Source organism: Melopsittacus undulatus, chromosome 1 (assembly GCF_012275295.1).
Source record: "Melopsittacus undulatus isolate bMelUnd1 chromosome 1, bMelUnd1.mat.Z, whole genome shotgun sequence".
Classification (NCBI taxonomy): Eukaryota; Metazoa; Chordata; class Aves; order Psittaciformes; family Psittaculidae; genus Melopsittacus; species Melopsittacus undulatus.
Genome location: NC_047527.1, coordinates 34,877,210 through 34,897,541, shown reverse-complemented (window position 1 = coordinate 34,897,541; position 20,332 = coordinate 34,877,210). Strand labels below are relative to the sequence as shown.

The window sequence follows — 20,332 nt, the reverse complement described above, 5'->3', positions numbered from 1 at the left end:
AACAACGTAGATGAGACCCTCATTGATACAGTTTAGTCATGGTCTTGGCAGTCCTGGGGTAATGGTTAGATTTGATGATCTTAAAGATCTGTTCCAACCTAGTTGATGCTATGATTCTATGATTATGCATATTTTAGTAATAATTAAACAGGTGTTTTTCCTCTTAATTTTATCTAATTTTTTGTTCTGTAAAAGGGATTTGAAATGAATGGGGCTATTAATGCAAGTGGGTTTTCTGTAGATAATAGTGCTTTTCAAATCAGTTTTGCTGAAGGTATTTTGGCTGTCTGTAGAAAGAAGACGACTTTCACTTGAAATTTGATTGGCGGAGTTCCAAATGTTAGGAAACGTGCTTCTTGGTTCAGACAAAAGGTTTAATTTTATTCTTCCATAATATAGTTCTTTCACCTGGCTGTTTTTGTTGTTGTTGTTTGTTTTAAATGTTCTGCTCTGATTACTCTCCAGTTAATTTACCTTCTGTGATATCTCGTCCAGAAGGTTTCTTACTTCCTTGGCTATGTTGGGGCTCTCCTGAGAGGGATTTATTTAAACATTTGAATGAGTTCCTCATTACTAACCTTAATTTAGTTTGGCTTAATTTTTGGTGGTCTCACTTGGAAAGGACCAAGATTCTTACTGAAGTTCTAACCTACTTCTTCATTAAAATTGTGTGTAAGTTTTAGAACCTCCCGCTACTAGGATTACATTTTCTTGCTCTACACCATTTGGGCACACTTATTTGAGAATTAGAAAGAACAGGTCTGTGACTGTGTGTAGTTTGCTTAAGCTTTATAGGAGTGCCAGTTTAATTCTGTATACCCACTGAGAGCACCTGCAATAGGGTACAGTGCAGCAGTATATCTCTTCAACGGCTTCGATAGCTTCTGCACATGGGCTATATATGGAAGTACAGTGACTTGTGAAAAAAGTGGACTAAACCAACTGTTTTCCCCATGCTGAGATATTTGTTGTAGGACTTAGTTTAGCTTCAGTTTACTCCTTCCCTTTGTAGTTTCCTTTCCTGCATGAGAAAATCAGGACCCAAATTCTAGAATGTAATAACAGGAGGCTACTACTAGCAGCTTCTGGTTCCTTCTTTCTCTGTCAGTATGGCCTTATTCTTTTGCTAGTAACTGGCACTTAGTACAAACTAGTGTTACATGTCCTGTGTAGTTGGTTTTCTGTTGCTGTCACTAGGCTTTTACTCTGCACAGAAATAGTTCTTCTCTTTGAACTCCCCTATTCTATTTCTGACACAGTGTTTTAACACATCATCAGAAGATCTTAAAAGAGAACGCCAAATGGGAGTGACTATAGCTCAAGATAAAAATCTATTTTGTTACAAGGCAAATTAAATACAGTTTATGTTGTGAGGGAAACCTGCCATGCTGTTGAGGCGCTGTGTTTGTCAAAATGTTCTGCCTTGCCTTGGGTCTCTCAAACAAAACTAAGAGCTTTTTTATGAATCATGAGAAATGAGCATGAGAATGGACATAATCTGAACTGGAATAAAACCCTAAAGCTTTTAATGTATTTCTTTCGTTAGAAAGTGGTATCTTCAATGCTGATAATTTTACCAATCTTTAAGTAACAGAGTTATCACAACCCAAGTCAGTAATTTTAATGAAAGATAGAGTTCTCCACCAAGACATTTAGGAGGTAGAGATGGGGAGTTCTTTCAAGCTATGACACCAAGTTGGTCTTCACAGTTTATGATTGAAAAAAAAAATTAAAAGATTTTTGTTATTTTAAAATAACAATCCCCCCCCAACAACCTTTAAAAAACAGAGAAAGGGAAATAAAAGGAGGGGTTAATTCTCCTCAAGTATAAATTGGGTTGTAGACTGGAATATAGCTGTAGGAAACAGAGAGCTTACTGTTTTCTGTGTAGATGTTTCACACACAATGAGCGAAATGCAGATGGATAACAGCTTTAAGAGGTTTTTGAAATGGGAAAGTAGCTACAGAACAATGTTATTCCCATAGCTGCTCTTGGACTACAGTGCAAGTTTAGCAGCATATCAAGTCATCTAAATAAAGGGGTGACATCATTCACAAGGTGGAACAAAACAAGGTTTATGGATACAGAAAAAAGGCTACAAAACCCACTGTATTTGGAAGGTTTGTTTTTTGCTCTTTAGTCTGGAAAATTAGCAAAAAACACTTTTAGTATAACTGATCTGGATGTAGATCCTTTGAGCAAAATTATTATAATAAAAATTCCTTCTTCGTCTATAGTCTGACTGACTGAAATTATAGAGTGATTCATTCTATAACTTGATTCTGTGAGTCCCTCCTCACATACAGGCAACACAAATGAACTTCAGGTTTGGCTGATGAATCACAAGACACCCTCACACATAAGCAAATTCATATGGATTAAATAAAGATCTAAATGAATATTTGTTAAAGCCAAACAGTACTTCCATATTTTCTTACGTACTGTGACTTGAATGTCAAGAATTTTGCAAGAGTGTAGTCAGACATAAGGTTCAAGATAATATTAATGTACTACTGAATGAATTGTAGAGGATTTTCTTTTTACCTTTTTTGTTTGGAAGGGGGGTAAGGACCACCCATTAGCCTTGTATGCCCAGTGCCATGCTCAAAAGTTAAATCTTGTTCTTGTGGAGTCTTGCCAATGCATTCCTGGAAGTAAGAAGCTTTTTGTTTTTAATAGCGCAAGGGCTGCATTCATTCTTCTTAACATCAATAGAATACAAAAAAGGGGTTGCATGTGATTAAAAAAGAAATGGGATTATAGAAAACATACTGTGCCACAAGCTTGAAGGCTTCTGAACAAGAATGTTGGGAAGGGGCACTAGGCGCATACAAATGCAGGTTTGAGATGCAATATTGTAGTTAATATTTTAAGATAAGCCAGAGCAAAACCACAATGTCTAAAAGACTCTTAATCTACTAGAGAAATCAAATATATACGTATAAACAAAGCACATTTGTACATTAAAAAAGTAAATGTGGCTTTTCTGTCTGTCACCACTGAGACATGGAGTACAGTTAAAATGTATTAACTTGTGTGCTTGAGCTGATAATGTACATTAAATGCGGTGCTTTGTGCATGCTACCTTTTACAGATGCTCTCTGATAACCTAGTTTGGAAAAAATACTCAAAAATTCTCATGTCATTTTGTGTTGCCTGTGAAATCTCCATCGTTGCCCTGCTCATCATCTGTATGTCTGACTCCTTTAAGATGTCTTGTCTCCTTGTCCTCAAACAATCAAGTTTGCTTGCTTATTTCCCAAGGCCAATTAATTTCTCTTTAACCATCTGAAGTTTTGTCAATATTTTAGTAAATCTGATTTTCTACACCCTTGTCTGCACCATTTTGATGCGAACCTGGAACACAGTCATATAAAATGCATGATACTAAGTGAGATTTAAGAATCACATGTAGATTCTCTGAAATATACTGCTGGACTTAAAGTAGATTTTAATGTCATAGAGCCATGAGGAACATGCAAATATGGGAGAGGAGACAAGAGAATTGAATGAACTAGCTATAATTTGTCATAAATTCCAGAACTATGGAGGAAAGAATAGAACTGTTGTCTGAACTGGTCATGATATGTATTTCTAAAAAAGAATAGGAATTAAATGTTTGGTCAGGGAATTCTCTGGTGTTAATCTATTTTCAACCATTTTTAATTCTTACAGAGTAAGAGTTCGTATGGAAATGCTTTATCTGAGTATCACAAAGCTATAACAATACTAATGAGACTCAAGGTCATTAAAAAGCATTTGGTGGAAAGTTTGATAATGAGCTGTACAGAAAATAGTGTCTGAAGCTTGGCAAGTGGATCTCGTTTAACTATCTAAAGCAGAAAAGCTGATGACTAAATAGAGAAAAACCCTGCTCTTAAAGAAGCCATGTTATTGTGTACTGTCCACAGATAACATTAAAGAAACTTTGGACAACAAAGAGAAATATTAATTAAATTAATTGCCTCTGTGAGGAAGTTCATAAGTACTGACAAAATACTACATTTTAAAAGGAATTAAAGATTATGGTCTCCTGGAAGATTTCCTCAAGGGGAGGAAGGAAGCCTACTGAGCTTCCTTGGCTTCAGCTGTGCACTACATTCCTTCCTTATTCTTTATGGCTAGTCTGCTCCCATTGTCATTGTGTTCCCTGCACAGAAACTATTGGGAAAAATGACTTGTCTTTTGAAATGGGGTGAGTTCTCCTATCTTGTCCAGACATGTAATCCCAGACTAACTCCATAACTGGGGAGCAGAAGGTGTTAGGGAATTGGTGCTGCAAGATGCAACATTGGGATAGTCTGATCAGGCAGGGTGAAGAAGAAAGGCAACCTCTGACATCTCAGTGAAGATGCCATAGATCCTAGAAGATGGGAGGATATAGTTTTCTCCTTTGTGTGGTTTTTAAGGAGTGGTCTAGGTTTATATTCTGCTAAATCAGACCAAGCTATCACTATAGACCTTTCTGCTCAGTTTTCAGCAGCTTGCAATTTTTTTCCCAGTCTTTTTCCTAGGCTGAGCTGTTTTGGTGTGAGTCACTCTAAAGTCAGTAGTACCTTGAAAATGCATGCAGGACTAAAAGACATCAAGACTCCATGGTCTATTTTCCCCTTATCGCATATGCAACAGTATGTGGTGTCTGGGTGAGATGATAAAAGGCTGTGCCTATCCTGAAATCTGTCAGGGAGATTTCTCCTTGTGCAGTATTCCCTTAGCTGCTACATAACTTATCAAAAATATTCAGTGATAGCATCTACAGATGCTAATGTAAAGGTGGTTCAGGTATGTTTACATGAACTCTAATCAGCCCTTTAACTGCAGTGCTAATATAAAAACAAGAGGTAATGGAAATAAGTAGAAGAGAACCTGATCACTGGGAATATAAAATTATCTGTTCCTAACAGAGTTAAGAGTGGAGCACTAGACTGTATGTGACTTCAAATGATGTCTTTAAATCCTGTTTTTTTTTATAGACTTTAACTTCCTTCCTAATTTAATATTTTGCGGAGAGTAACCTACAAATGATGGAACTTGAAATGCCTATTACTAGAAATTGGGATCTGGGGAGAATAAATTTTAATTTCTGATATCAAAATCATGATGTAACATAATATATCTATTTGGAAAACCTAACATCATATTTCCTCTTTAGACCCAACGCATAGTTTTGTTTCCACTTTTTCCTTTCTTGCTACTCCCCAGACATCTGTGTAAATAAATGCATAGTGGGTATGTTGTCAGAGTAGAAGGTGCAGAGCACTCAGATGAATTGCATCTGAATCTTTTGTTATGCTCCCCACAAAGTTCAATTTTTTTCTTTTATTGACTGATTTTGTGACTCCTTTTTCCTTCCTAGCCTTATTCTCCAGGGTGAATTTTACATAAATTTGTCCTTTTGTACATTTAAATGGGTTTTGATTTGCCTTGAGTGCAGCCTTCTGCACAGAAGTGTAGCAAAGAACCCCCTAAGAATTGTATTTTGCTATTTGTGGGGTTTCTGAAAGTTTTTAGTCTTTTTCCATGTGGAACATGTCATCTTTGAAAGGAAGCAGCTAATTTCTGTCTAATCATGCATCAGAAAGGTAGGAAACACAGGATGATATCATGTCATATAATTTATATTTCTAATTAATCAACAATATACACATCAGAAAGAATAACCTGTCAAATACTACATATAATCCCTTGTTTGGCACTGTACACTCTGATGTAATACTGGGGAAAGGATACAGGTATACATGTGGTTTGGTACATGCATTTTCATGAAGAATGGTTTTTGTATGTCTGCCCAGTAGTGGTAAGGCCAGCTCAGTGACTCAGTTTCTGGCAGAAACTTCTGGTTTGTTAATTTTCCTGAAATTTGGGAACAAATGACTTCAAAGTACCAAGGGACAAAAATGTTTCCAAACTGAAGTGATTGGTACAGAAATAATTTTTGGGGAAAAAAATTCTCTGACATGAGTTCATGCACAAGATGTTAGGACATCCGCAGGTCCTGAAGGAGCTGGTGAATGAAGTTGCAAAGCCACTGGCCATCATATTTGAAAAATCATGGCAGACAGGTGAAGTTCCCGATGACTGGAAAAAGGGAAATATAACCCCCATTTTCAAGAAGGGGAAAATGGATTACTCGGGGAATTACAGACCAGTCAGTCTCACCTCTGTGCCTCGCAAAATCTGGGAGCAGATTCTCTTGGAACGCATGCTAACGCACATGAAAAACAACAAGGTGCTTGTTGACAGCCAGCATGGCTTCACTGACGGGAAATCCTTCCTGACCAGTTTGGTGGCCTTCTATGACAGTGCTACAGAAATTATAGACAAGGGTGGAGCAGTTGATGTCATCTACCTGGACTTGTGCAAAGCTGTCCCACACGACGTGCTTGTCTCTAAATTGGAGAGACATCAATTTGATCGGTGGACCACTTTGTGGATAAAGAACTGGCTGGATGGTCGCACTCAAAGAGTTGTGGTCAATGATTCAGCATCCAGCTGGAGACCAGTAATGAGTGGTGTCCCTCAGGGATCAGTGTTGGGACTGGTCTTGTTTAATATCTTTGTCGCTGACATGGACAGTGGGATTGAGTGTGCCCTCAGCAAGTTTGCTGATGACACCAAGCTGTGTAGTTCTGTTGATATGCTGGAGCGAAGGAATGCTATCCAGAGGGACCTTGACACGCTTGTGAGGGGGGCTGATGCCAATGTCATGTAGTTTAACCATGCCAAGTGCAAGGTCCTACACCTGGGTGGGAGCAGTCCCAGCCACAACTACAGGTTGGGCAGAGAAGAGATTCAGAGCAGGCCTGTGGAGAAGGACTCGGGGGTGTTGATCAATGAGAAAATGAGCATGAACCGGCTTCAGTGTGCACTCGCAGCCCAGAAAGCCAACCGTATCCTGGGCTGCATCAAAAGGAGCGTGACCAGCAGGTTGAAGGAGGTGATCCTGCCCCTCTACTCTGCTCTTGTGTGACCTCACTTGGAGTATTGTGTGCAGTTCTGGTGTCCTCAACATAAGAAGGACATGGAACTGTTAGAACAAGTCCAGAGGAGGGCCACGAGGATGATCAGGGGACTGGCGCACCTCACGTATGAAGACAGGCTGAGAAAGTTGGGGCTGTTCAGCCTGGAGAAGAGAAGGCTGCGTGGAGACCTCATAGCAGCCTTCCAGTATCTGAAGGGGGCCTATAGGGATGCTAGTGAGGGACTATTCATTAGGCACTGTAGTGATAGGACAAGGGGTAACTGGTGAAAACTTAAACAGGGGAGGTTTAGATTGGATATAAGGAAGAAGTTCTTTACTTTTAGGGTGGTGAGGTACTGGAATGGGTTGGTCAAGGAGGCTGTGAATGCTCCATTCCTGGCAGTTTTCAAGGGGTGTTAGAACTAGATGATCTTGAGGTCCTTTCCAACCCTAACTATTCTATGATTCTATGACATTTATGTTCAAATGTTGACAAACCTTTCTTTTTTTTTTCATTTCCCATCTTGCATATTATGTTAGCTTTCTGTGTGTGTTATTTCTAAGTGCTACTTAGAAATAGTCTAAGAACAGTCTAATATTCCAGGTGTCTCATGTAATTTTTTTTTGTTCTTTTTTTTCTTTACTTTCTTTTTTGTAACCTTAATTTTATTGGAACACTTGTTTCAAAGAACTGAATTTTCTTTATGTTTGTTTGTGCTAGCTTCACAGTGTTTGTCCTAAACAAAGTGTTTTATTTGCATCTTTTTCCTTTTAAGAGTGGCAAGCAAACAAATTGATTTCTGTGTAGTAGTGCATCATAACATTAAAAAAAATCACCTTTCACTTTGGAAAATTGTGGAGGAAACCCGTATTTTTCCTTTTGCTGCTTAGAGCTTCTTATAAAGTAGAAAAATAAAAAGAATTACAAGACAAGAAGAAGTTGTGGCAAAAAAATAGTCAAGAAAAAATTCATTTAGTTTTTTGTTTGTTCAGTGATTAATTTATCCAGCTTTGATGCATAAATAACCTCAGAAGTGTCTTTACTGTCCTCTTGTCTTTTTAGTGTTAAATACAGCTAAAATAAACTACTTTATATTTCCTTTCTATAGTGGTTTACCACTTTGGTATCTTGTTATTTCAAAAAATTAGGAGAACACTAAGGAAAAAAAAAACAGAAAATGTTTTTTACTGAGCCTAATGCTTATCAGAGAAAAAGAAGATAAAGGGTTAATAAGTGGACCTGCTAAGTCCTCAGAGTAACCCATTGGTTTGCCTTTTCTTTCACTGACTTGTGTTTCTTTTGAACATCTTACTGTATGCAAAGTAGAGAATATCTGTGTGATTTCAAATGATTGTTCTGAGTTCATGGATTTAAGTTTGACCTCCGAAATGCAGAATATATTATCATATTTAATCCCAAACCCTACTTTTATAGCAAGCTCTCAATGAATTGTGTTTTAAAAAGACTGTCCAGTGTCTCTCTGTTTTCAAAATCTTAACCATGTCTTGGGAAAGGAGCAATATAAGATAGGAGATTTATATCAAGTGCTCAGGCAGGAGGATCAAGGTCAGACATCCCAGGAGGTTCAGACTTCTTTCCTTCCTCTTTTTTTAACCAGAATTTCCCACTGGATAAATCCATTGGGCAATAATTTCAGACCTCTCAGAAATTCCACAAATATCACAGTTCCACTGTGATAATCATTGTCTGTTACGTAAAACAATGTAAGCTACAAAGAAACCAGTATTTTCAGATGAAGCATATCTCTTTAAAAGGCACAGTTTATGTCTGTGTCCTTGCATTATGCAGTATTTACAGTGATGAAGCTTTTCCTTCTGAATTTGATTTAACAGCTATTTAATTGCCTTAAAGGCTGCACATGTGGAGTAGACTTATTTTTGACATAAGTAGCATAAGAGAAATGGAAGGGTATTTGTTTGAGGAAAGATAAGTGTTTGCGTTTTAATAGATTTACACTTAAAACATGTGCACTAGGTACATAAGATTTGCATGTGAATTGCATCTTATATATGTACACTAACATATTGGTTTCATGATAGGACTGGTTTTGGAAACGTGGCACTTACTGCACCGAGTTCATCTGAAGATAGCCCTACTGTAAATTCACTGATAGGCAGTTAGTGTCTGGATTTGGTTATAAAGGAATGATGCAGTATGAGATGCTGTGAATTAATGATGTGTCACCAGAACATCTTCTCTAAGAGCTATTGTTCAACAGTAGTGGGTTTGTACACTTGTGAATGTTTAAAAATGCTGTTGAGAAATTCTAAGAAGAGTAGATTTAAGGGGTTTTTTGATTCTTTTGAATGTACTGGCCTTGATTTGTAATAAGGAAAGCAGTAGGAGCATATTTGAAAATGAAATTAATATTACTTTGTCTAGTCCTGAAAAATATTGTACTGTCTGTCAATTTAATAGAAGGTAACACCCATGTCATCCTGGCCTTCATCTGTAGATTTTCTCAAGACATATCTTTATCTTTTCCCATCCAAAACACATTTAACCTTCTCAATAATTTAAAAAATCAAGTGCTTTCCCAAACCTTTCCCCTTTCTTTTTCGTTGCTCTCTTTGGTGCGTGCTTTGCAAGCTGATTCTTTACTACAGTGTTTAGAAAGTTTTTCTTTTTTGGTCCTACACTATGATGTATATCAGCAATAACAGTTGCTTTTGGATGCAAACCAATATAGGGAGGAAGCCAGGAGATCATTAGCTTGGGGAATCCTGTTGGTCATAATTTGCAGCTCTGAATAACAGTTTAATATAGCTCTTAAAGACACACATGCACACACACACACAAAACTCTTTCACAAGTCCTAGGAAAAAATTGTTCACAGGGGAATAAAGAGTGTTAAGTCTGAAAAGACTGACAAAGACTGTAATTTTTCTCCTGTGAGATAATGGTTTGAAGCCAGCAGCAGATAAAAGATTGCTATAAGAATGGCTTAATTCTCCATCTTGAAAAAGGATTAGATAATTCAGTCTCTTTATGGATTCCTTACTCTGGGAAATATATTTCCACTTTTGGTTCTCCTCAGAAATAGCTGCAGAGTGTACTTATTTAGATGCACAAAGACCTGCATTCAGACATTTTGAAAAGGCAAACAGCGCACAGAGAAGATTATTTTGCAGGCTGTGTCAATGTGTAAGTTTTGCTCAGCAAGTGGATATTGTAGTTTTACCAGCTGAAAACATCATGGCTGTGAATTAATGTACTGATAACATGGACACTTTCCAGAAAAATCTTTGTGATTGGAAACTATTTTTTAGTTTCTTTGTGACTGGCAAATCCTTTTAATTTGCAGAAAGAGAATGAACTTCAATCAAAATCCATTTTTACCTATGCTTTTAATGAATTCTCAACTAATTTGCTATGTTTTAGTGTGCAAGTATTAAGTAATGGTGTCCTTAGAAAGTGAGTGCAAAAGTAAGAAGCAGACTGGGATCTGAATTGTATCAGTAAAAATGGAATTTGTTTGGTTCAACTGTTCCTTAGATGAGGGTGAAAATCAAAGAATACAAATGCTGCATATATCACATAAATAACATTGATGGTAGTAAGAGCATATTCCTGCCTGAGAGCCTTGCACTACTTTAAAATGGAGTTAAAGGAATTATAAGTCTTTGTTGGGGAGCATGCTGAATATGTCACTAAGTTTATAGTCCTACATTTTATTCAGAAATCTAGTTAAATATCTGTATTTATCCATGTAGTTTAATTTTGGAAACGTCTGCCTTCCTGGATAACATTCTGCAGGATAATCCAATAGTCATTATGCTTCATTTTTCTTTGATGCAGACACTTCCTGCATTTTAGTCTATGGTGAAAAAATAAGCTATGACACTGATTTTTTTAATATAATAAGGGGACATGCTGCAGAGCTTTTCCATTATTACTTCAGACTTGAAAGGTGCCAGCCACTCTCATTACCCACTGAATTCACAATCCTCTGTTCTTTGCCTCGTAGATCTGAGACATTTTTCTTCTGTAATTTATTGATTTGAAATTTATATAAACTTCTTTTAAAATCTAATCTTTATTAAGAAGCTAGAGCGTGTAGCTAAAGCAGATGGAGAGTTTTACCAGTAAAAGAGTACTCCTGCTTGTATATTGTTTGATTATATTTATTTAGTATAATTTCATTATACTATTATTTCATATATTTCATATTAATACATATTCATATATTCATATATATTCATACTCATATATATTCATATATATATTCGTATATTTAGTATAATTTCATAATACTAAGTACTGGGACCTGATGAAATCCATCCGTGGGTCCTGAAGGAACTGGTGAATAAAGCTGGTAAGCCACTGTCCATCATATTTGAAAAATCATGGCAGTCAGGTGACATTCCCAGTGACTGGAAAAAGGGGAATATAACCCTCGGCTTCAAGAAGGAAAAAATGGATGACCCAGGGAACTACAGACCAGTCAGCCTCACCTCTGTGCTCTGCAGGGATGGCATGCTAGGAAGGCACCTCTCCAGCACTGGAAGGCATGCTAGGGCACATGAAAAACAAGGTGCTTGGTGACAGCCACCATGGCTTCACTAAGGGGAAATCCTGCCTGACCAATGTGATGGCCTTCTATGGTGGGGCTGCGGAACTGATGGATAAGGGCAAAGAAGTTGGCATCATCTACCTAGATTTGTACAAAGTATTCTACCCTGTCCTGCATGGCATCTTTGTCTTTAAACTGAAGAGACATAAATTTGATGGATGGACCACACAGAGGATAAGGAATTGGCTGGATGGCCACATGCAGAGGGTTGCAGTCAATGGCTCAATATCCAGCTGGTGGAGACTGGTAGGAAGTGGTGTCCCTCAGGGGTTGGTGTTGGAACTAATCTTGCTCAACATCTTTGTCGGTGGCATGGACAGTGGGAGTGACTGTGCCCTCAGCAAGCTTGTTGATGACACCAAGCTGTGTGGTTTGGTTGATACGCTGGAGGGAATGAATGCCATACGGAGGGACCTTGACATGCTTGTGAAGTGGGCTGATGCCAACCTCAACCTCATAAAGGTCAATCAAGCCAAGTGCAAGGTCCCACAACTGGGTTGGAGCAATCCCAGGCACAGCTACAGGTTGGGCAGAGAAGAGATTCAGAGCAGCCCTGCAGAGAAGGACCTGGGGATGTTGGTTGATGAGAAAGTGAACATGAGCCTGCTTTAGTGTGTGCTCACAGCCCAGAAAGCCAACCGTATCTTGGGCTGCATCTAAAGGAGCGTGACCAGCAGGTCGAAGGAGATGATCCTGCCCCTCTACTCTGCTCTCATGAAACCCTACTTGGAGTACTATGTACAGTTCTGGTGTCCTCAACATAAGAAGGACATGGAACTGTTGGAACAAGTCCAGAGGAAGGCCACGAAGATAAAGGGCTGGAGCACTCCCTGTACAAAGGCTGAGAAAGTTGGGGCTGTTCAGCCTGGAGAAGAGAAGGCTGCATGGAGACCTCATAGCAGCCTTCCAGTATCTGAAAGGGGCCTATAAAGACGATAGAGAGGGATACTTCACCAGGGACTGTAGCAACAGGAGAAAGGGTAATATGTTTAAAGAGGGGAAGTTTAGGTTAGATATAAGAAAGAAGTTCTTTACTGTAAGGGTGGTGAGGTACTGGAATGGGTTGTCCAAGGAAGTTGTGAATGCTCCATCCCTGGCGGTGTTCAAGGCAGGGTTGGAAAAAGCCTTGGGTTTCATGGTTTATTGTGAGGTGTCCCTGCCCATGGCAGGGGGGTTGGAACTAGATGATGTTAAGGTCCTTTCCTACCTTAACCATGCTATGTTTCTATGATTATATTAACTGGCATAGTTGACACTGGAAAACTGGCATATTTTTTTGTTTCTGTATCTGTGAATACACTAAGAATTTTGCTGGCACAGTTTTAACATTTTTATTTTTGTAAAAGATTTGTAGAACAAATGAAATAGGTCAGAAAATCCTAGCTTTGGATTTAGATACTGGAGAAGCTTTGGAATTTACACCAGTACAAAGGAGTGCAGAAGTTGTGGAGGCAGTAAGTAAAGGTACATGAGATCAGAATTTGGATCAGTATGTTTGAGAGCAAAGAATTAAATAAACTCACCATATTACAGACAAGTCATGACAAATGTTTGCAAAGCTTGGAGTACTGCTACTGATGTGGTGTTAAGGTTGCTAGGGAAAGGTGCAAGAAAATGTTCAGTGTAACCTAAAAGCATTTGGGAGCTTTCAGGACTTCTGTTGTCTCGTCTCTGTTGCTATAACTTTCCTGCAGTTATGTATTTGTTCTAGGGAAATTATAATTCAGTATTACAGTGATATCAGGGAGAGATGTTAGATGTATATGTCATGTTTTAAACTGCAGAAAGGAAGCAGGTGATTTGAAAGAAGAAAAGAAAAAGAAAGAAAAACAAACAAAATGTACCTGTCCCACCTCCCCCCCCCCAAGAAAAAAATACAGTAAGTCAAATTTATTCTCATATCTGGCTAAAATTCCCCTTGGTTGCCAAGGAAACATCATCATACTCTGTTTTTAATAGTTTCTTTTGTAAGTTCATGATGTTCATTAATCTTACAAAATGTGTATTACAGGTTTTGGTACGAATTAACTACTTCAACTATTAACTATAAATCATTGAAGTATTTGTTAGTATCTTTTCAAGAGCATAGTTAGCCTACTTCAAAATAATTTAAGCAAAATCAGCGATTCAGCAAGCCAAAGTCTCCTTAATTAAGATTCTAATGCAAACATGACACTGCCTCTGTTTTACAGAGTTAGGAACTCTTTTTTGTGGTTGTAACCTTAAAAGCATACACTGATCTTGGGTGAATGTTAAAACAGCTTTATTGTTCGTTTTGGTTAAAAGTTTAAGGATTCTTTCCTGAACTTTCACTTATTTCTTACCATGTTTCTCTAAAAGAAGTCAGCCAAGTCTTCAGCAAAGCAGATCAGGAATTTTCCAATGAAATGTATGTCCTTCAGGAAATAATGATTCACAGAAATCAAGACGTTTTACAGAAATTATTCAGATTCAATAATTTAGCTGACACAGGGTAAAGCAGAGAGAATGGCTGGAGCTGCAATTCTCAGACATGTAATTTCCCACTTCCTCCTCTTTCTATTGTCTTGGATCCCCTGAAGGAATTTTTCTTTATTAGTAAAAAGCCAGCAGGAACATTTGTATTGTCTTGAAATAACAGGTTTTCAGGGTTTCTTCTTAAGTGGAATTTCAAAGTTTCTATTGTTCATTTCTGGGGAACATCAGAATTTGAGAAAATTTGTCCAGCTTTAGATTGCTGTGTTTAAAAAGATGTCCCATCCATAGTCATGTACCAGAATTTGAAGGCCAGCCATGTACACGGTAATTCTGTCACTCTTGCCTGTCGTATATTTGGGGATTAGAGGAGAGTTTATCCAAAAATGATAACCCCTACCCTGTTTGGATTTTTTGTTGTTGTTGTTCATTTTTAGGAGGAATAGAATGGGAATTTTGTTATCTAAGTGACATATTTCTGGAAGAGCCTGTCAGAATAGTATTAATCTAAATACAAGGCAAATTTTTCTGAGTGAACAATCACCATTCTCTGAAGGTGGATCTCCTCTCCTATTCAACATTTCATTGTACACAAAAAATTCCTAAAGCACTCTGCCATATACTAGTACACAGCAATTTGTAATGCACATACATTGAATTAGTAGTCTACATAAAGAACAAGTACTAAAGAACATATATTTCATTATTTGGTATCAGAAACTTTTCCATGTCTTTGTTTTCAGAAACTTTATTCCTTCTCATTAGGCCCTGATTTTAGAGAGTACCTGTGCTTGTGGTTAACTGGTTTTTAATTACTTTTATGAAACTGATGTGGTCCTTGGAAGTAAGCTTGCTTTTCTTTTTTTCTTCATATCAATTAATGTTGTGAGAATGATATTCACCAGTGAACTTTATTATTGCTATTATTACAGTATTCTGCTATAACACAGAGTTTGCTTTAATTTTATTTACTGCTAATTTTAAGAATATCGTAAGACAAGTGTTGACATAGAGGGCAATCATAGTATATATCTACATTTAGTGCACTGGAGCTCTTCAACAGGAATTTGTCCTCCATCTGTACTTGCAATCATGTATACACTCAGGTACAGACATACCCATACTTGTCCTCAAAGCAAGAGTTTGTTTTACTCCTTCAAAATCTGTTTTGTTCAAGCTAAATTTGTCCACAAATTTTAAATACTGCACCAGCACTAATAGAATAATTAACATAACAGATAAAGTCAACTTACATGGATGTACTATAAAATCACTGATAAGGTGATACATATTTAAATTCTGTGGAAAACACTGCTTTGTCAGATGTTAAGTCAAGAGGAAATGTTTTCCTAATCTGAATCCTAAAGGAATCAAAATGTTTTCATTTTGCTGACTTTAATCACTGCCATTTCTTAGAGAATACTGTGTGTGCTTATAGATTTTTCAAGAGTGTGAAAAGACCTTTTCAAAGTAATGGATGAAAAACAAAAAAAAATCCATAATTTCAAACTTAACTCTATTTTTTCTATTTTCTCTTTCCTTTCTTTGATGAGGCAATATAGGATTTTATTATGCTGTGACTCATTCAAGGAATGTAGATGAACTTGTTTTATTCTCTTTTTCCGTATTCATAGTATCATTTGCTGAGTGATACTGGCAGTATTACTGTGTTTCACACACAAATAAGCATGTTTGTAATGATAGACCTGATATAATCCTGCTGCAACCATCCTATAGAACTTATTCAGAATGGTTTTGGTCCTGAAGTTCGTAGCAGTTTTGTTGGATCAATTCCCACAGAATGCATTTTTGAGTCAAAAGGAATTGAAGTATTTGCCTGGAGGCTGTTTGTAGCTCTTGAAGCTCCAGCATGTGGCTGGTTGAATGTAACTGAAACAATGGCCTCTAATCAAGAGGTCACTCTATAAACAGAATGTATGTAGAAAAAAGTGTTGGCTATCAGGTATCAGGTTTTCCAATTTGAAAAAGCTGGACTTTTTAGATTGATTTACAAATAAGGATGTGATCTCATATACATTCCTCCTTTTCCAAAGCAGTGGATGAAAAATTCCAACAAAACATTTTGCTCATCATTTTACCTTTTTTTGCTAAAAGGATTTCTATTTGATATCTGGTAACAAAGAACGAAGTCTACCTTGTAGTTTACACTTCTGTGTAGAACTAGTCTGAAAAAAAGAAGTGTTGGAGATGAAAATGCTTTTGTAGTACCAGGGACCAGGTAAGTGAATCTCATAGCATAAGCCATCCAACATTAAATGATGCTTGAAGCATGGTGCAGCACACTTTTTTTGGAAGACATTCATATTAGAAAATACATCTTTGCATAAAGAGCTTCTGAAGCATTCAGCAGCTCTTCTAGATGTATGCTTCTTTCAAATCGGTTGCTTAAGAATTTTTACATGTTCTTGTTTTACTGTGTTGTCTTCTGAATATGGTTACTATTGAAGAAGAAATGAGAACAGTTCGAGTAACAGAATTCTCTTAGCAAGTAATAGTGTTTGTGACTTTTTTGTTGCTTGAGTCACATAGAATTCTATTCCAATACAAATCCACACATAAGAAATACATAAATAAGTTGAAAACTGGATGTGAAAATGAGGTCTGAATATGTCAAATATCTTATTCACCATCCACCCACCTAGTTCATGCAGCCATTTCCTCCTACAAAAGGAAATCATATGAAATAGCTTTTCTGACTATTGAAAATATTCTTTTTTTTTCATGTTTTTCATGAGGCAGTGAGCCACTTAAATATATGCAATTTCTAGAATAAGATGAGAGTAATTTCAGTTGTACATGTTTGGTATGGATTTATGAAAGCCTAGAATGAGAATGTATTATAAAACCTTGAAAAATCTAATGGGATAAAAGAAGCAGCTGCTACGCCTAGAGATGATTTTTTAATTACTGCAATATAAACAGAGATTTTTTTTTCCTTTTAATTAAACACAAATAAACTATCAACATGGCTGCAGAGAAGAGTACATCACTGCTGGTTCCTGCTATTTCATGCATAACCTTATAAGCCTGAATTCATGCTTGCAGGAAACATGTATGTATGCAATTTTAATGCAAAGGCAAATGATCTGATATTTGAAATCTTTTTCACATGATTATTGCATTTGCAGTTTGTTTCCTCCCTATTTGAATATCTTTATGATAATGGTGCAAAGTTATTTGCTTCTGTTTCACTGACATCTTCAGAAGAGCCTGTTTGACAAGCAGGCTTTTAAAGAATTGTTAACTAGAGCATTACAAACCAGGTATAGAGCTATAAAGGACTCATATAAGTGATTTTCAAAATTAGATTTACAGCTTCTAAGTTTTACTTACATTGCCTTGAGGACTGTGGAAATGCCTGCTCAGGTAAGAGTCATTACGAATATACATTGAGCTTTCCATCCTAAATAAACTGTTGCAGGGGCAATAAAAGGAAATAAAGTAATTAGGGGGGGAATTGGTTTGAGAAAGTAAAAACAAATAGGTGACTTAAGATCCAAATATATTAGATAACTGTGAGAGTCATAAAATGTGAAATATAGGTAGGGCAGATATGAGGGTTCTGCTTGGTTTCAAAGGTTAATTCAAAATTTAGTGTAAAGCAGCTGCAGAAAGTGAGAATACAAAGTGAAAGGAACTTTTTTGTAAAAGATGGGTTATTTCTTTCCCCAAGGTTTTACTTCAGTGCATTTTTATGATCCGTGGGCTTTGTGAAATTGAATTGCATTTTTCTTTTCTTTGCATGTCTGAATAATTTCAAGGTAAGATAACCTTGATGTAGCTGGCAGTTATATTGTGTTAAGAGCTACAAACCATTTCTTCAGAGCAGGATCTGAGCTAAGGATTCATAAGAGCCTGAAGAAGGATGGTGGGACTCTTGGGATGCTCATTTAAAAGAACAAATACAAGGAGTGTTATTGTACATTGCTGTCAAAGGCATTGCAGTCAGCTGATTCAGGGGAAAAGCCTGAAGATGAAGCCTGCCATAATTATTGTGTTTGTCTTTTAAAAAATAACAAAGGAGGAGGAAATGTTCTTGCATGTATTTCCCTGTGGTGGGTTAACCTTGGCTAAGACCCAGCTCCCCACCCAGCCTCTAGCTCACTTACTGCACTCAGCAGAAGGAGGGGAAAAAAAGGATGGAAAAATCTGTGGGTTGAGATAAAGACAGGATAGTTGCTTACCAGTTCATGTTGTGGGCAAAAGAGACTAGACTTGGGGGAAATGAGTTTAATTTATTGCCAAATAAAATAGATTTAAGTAATGAGAAACAGACAGACAATCATTAAAATGACACCTTTCCTCTTGGCTTTCCTAAGCCAAACTTCACTCCAGGTCCTTCTCGCCACTTCCGGAGCAGCATAGGAGGATGGAAAGCAGCAGGTTGTGGTTATTCCATAACAGCTTCTCTCTGCCCCTCCTTCTTCCTCACACTTTTTACCAGCTCCAGTGTGGGCTCTCCCCACAAGCTGCAGTCCTACAGGAAAAAAATCTGCTCCACTGTGGGCTCTCTGTGGACCACAATACTTCCAGGACATATCGAGCTGCGTGGCTGGGTTTAAACCACAACATCCACTTACTCTGGTGTGGATCCTCCATAGGCTGCAGTGGATATCTGCTGTGGGATGCACCTTGCCATGGTCTGCAGGGGAATGTGTGCTTTGTAGTGTGGAGCATCCCCTCCTCTGACCTTGGTGCTCCCTCTGCTATTTCCCACTCTTTCCATTCCCTGTTCTGCCTGTGCAGCTTTGGTTGCTTTTCCTTAACTATGTTTTCTCCATCAGGCACCATTATTGTGGCTAAGGGGCTCAGCTGTGTCCTGCTGTGGGTCTTTTAGAGCTGGATGAAACCACCTGCATCCATCATCGGGCAGCCCCTCTCCTCACCAAGGCCACCCCTCTAGCCCTCCCCACTGACAGCACTTTGACATGGACACCCAGTACTGTTTAGTTAAAATGTTTTCTGTTTAACTGTTCAGTTAAAATATTTTTGAATGTAGTGAAGGAAGCTTGCAGTTTCATATGCACAGATGCCACCAAAACTCCAGCGCTGCTGACACAAGTCCTACAAAAATATATAAGCTGGAATCCAGCTGACTGTTTTTTAAAGGCTAGTTTTGGTTACTAGACAATCTGGGATGATATGATTGAACAATAGATATTGGCTTTTCACCAAAGCCACCATTTTAATTAGGACACTGTTGTGAATAGGGTTTGTAGACAAAGATTACATTCTTCTGTATCTTTTCTATGGAATATGATTGCAAATGTTTTCATTCAGTTTTTCCACAATTTAGATTGCAAGGAGAGAATTTGGCAGAAAGGCCAGAAGATGTCTTCGTGGTATCTCAAACATCTGAACCAGTAGTCACAGACTCTGATGGTAAGTTACATAAATATTTGCTGCTCGTAAAAAAAACTCCAAATGCCAACATCTTGAATTGGAGAATAGAAGTTAAGTCTGTAAAAGAAGATTAAGCACTTCCAGAGAATGTTCCTTGCCATTTGAACTCAATCATTTACAATCAAATCTGTTAGAGGAGCCCCTAACATGGCTTTTGTCATGGCCAATTAGCACTGCAGAATAATTCCCAGGCACATTTTGGGAGCTGCCTTAGGCCAGGAATCATTCTTAGCAGACAGTTTGTATGTTAGTGCGTTTTTTTGGATGTAAAATAACTTAATAGTGTAGACATGGGCTGTTCATTGCCAGTTGGCCTGTCAAGGAATGGTCTTTGAAATATTTAATTTGACACTAGAAATGCATCCACAGAATTCAAATAATATACACTAAAAATAGCAAGAGTTATAGAACTTCTTCCCTGTTTTTAAACTAAGTATCAGAAATGTTTCTCTGATCAATCCAAACAACACTGACTAGAATTAAGATACAGTAAAAAGGAGTTCATAGAGTACCTCTGAAGAATATTTTTTCTCCTCATACATATTCATACATTGCGCTATTCTGCAGCCAGGACACGCAGCCTTTTTTCAATTTCTGCTCAGGTTTTTGAGCAGAATAAAACCTGCTTTCCTACAAACGATTAAGTTGATGAAGGTTAACTTTATCTTAGCTGTCATTGGGACAGGAACAGAGACAGAGAGGAATAGAGGTTTGGACAGAGAATCTGCAAAGATTAATGGATCAGTTTATTGCCTTACTGGTAGGCAGAATCAATTAATTCCAGTCAATTAATTGGAGCATTTGATTTGTAGCTTCATCTTCAGCAGGCACAGACAAGTTAGCTTTGTTGATTAATTAATGCAAAACAAATAGGAACTAACTTTTTTTTTTTTTTAA

General features: G+C 37.5%; 1 protein-coding gene across 1 annotated transcript in view; it reads left to right on the top strand.

Annotated features, from left to right (window-relative positions):
* Positions 1 to 20,332, top strand: part of C1H8orf34 (chromosome 1 C8orf34 homolog) — a 162,061-nt gene that overhangs the window by 106,555 nt on the left and 35,174 nt on the right. Inside the window, exon 9 of the mRNA XM_034063980.1 lies at positions 19,329 to 19,414. Within this exon, the coding sequence (XP_033919871.1) occupies positions 19,329 to 19,414 (86 nt within the window). The remainder of the gene's footprint in view (positions 1 to 19,328; positions 19,415 to 20,332) is intronic.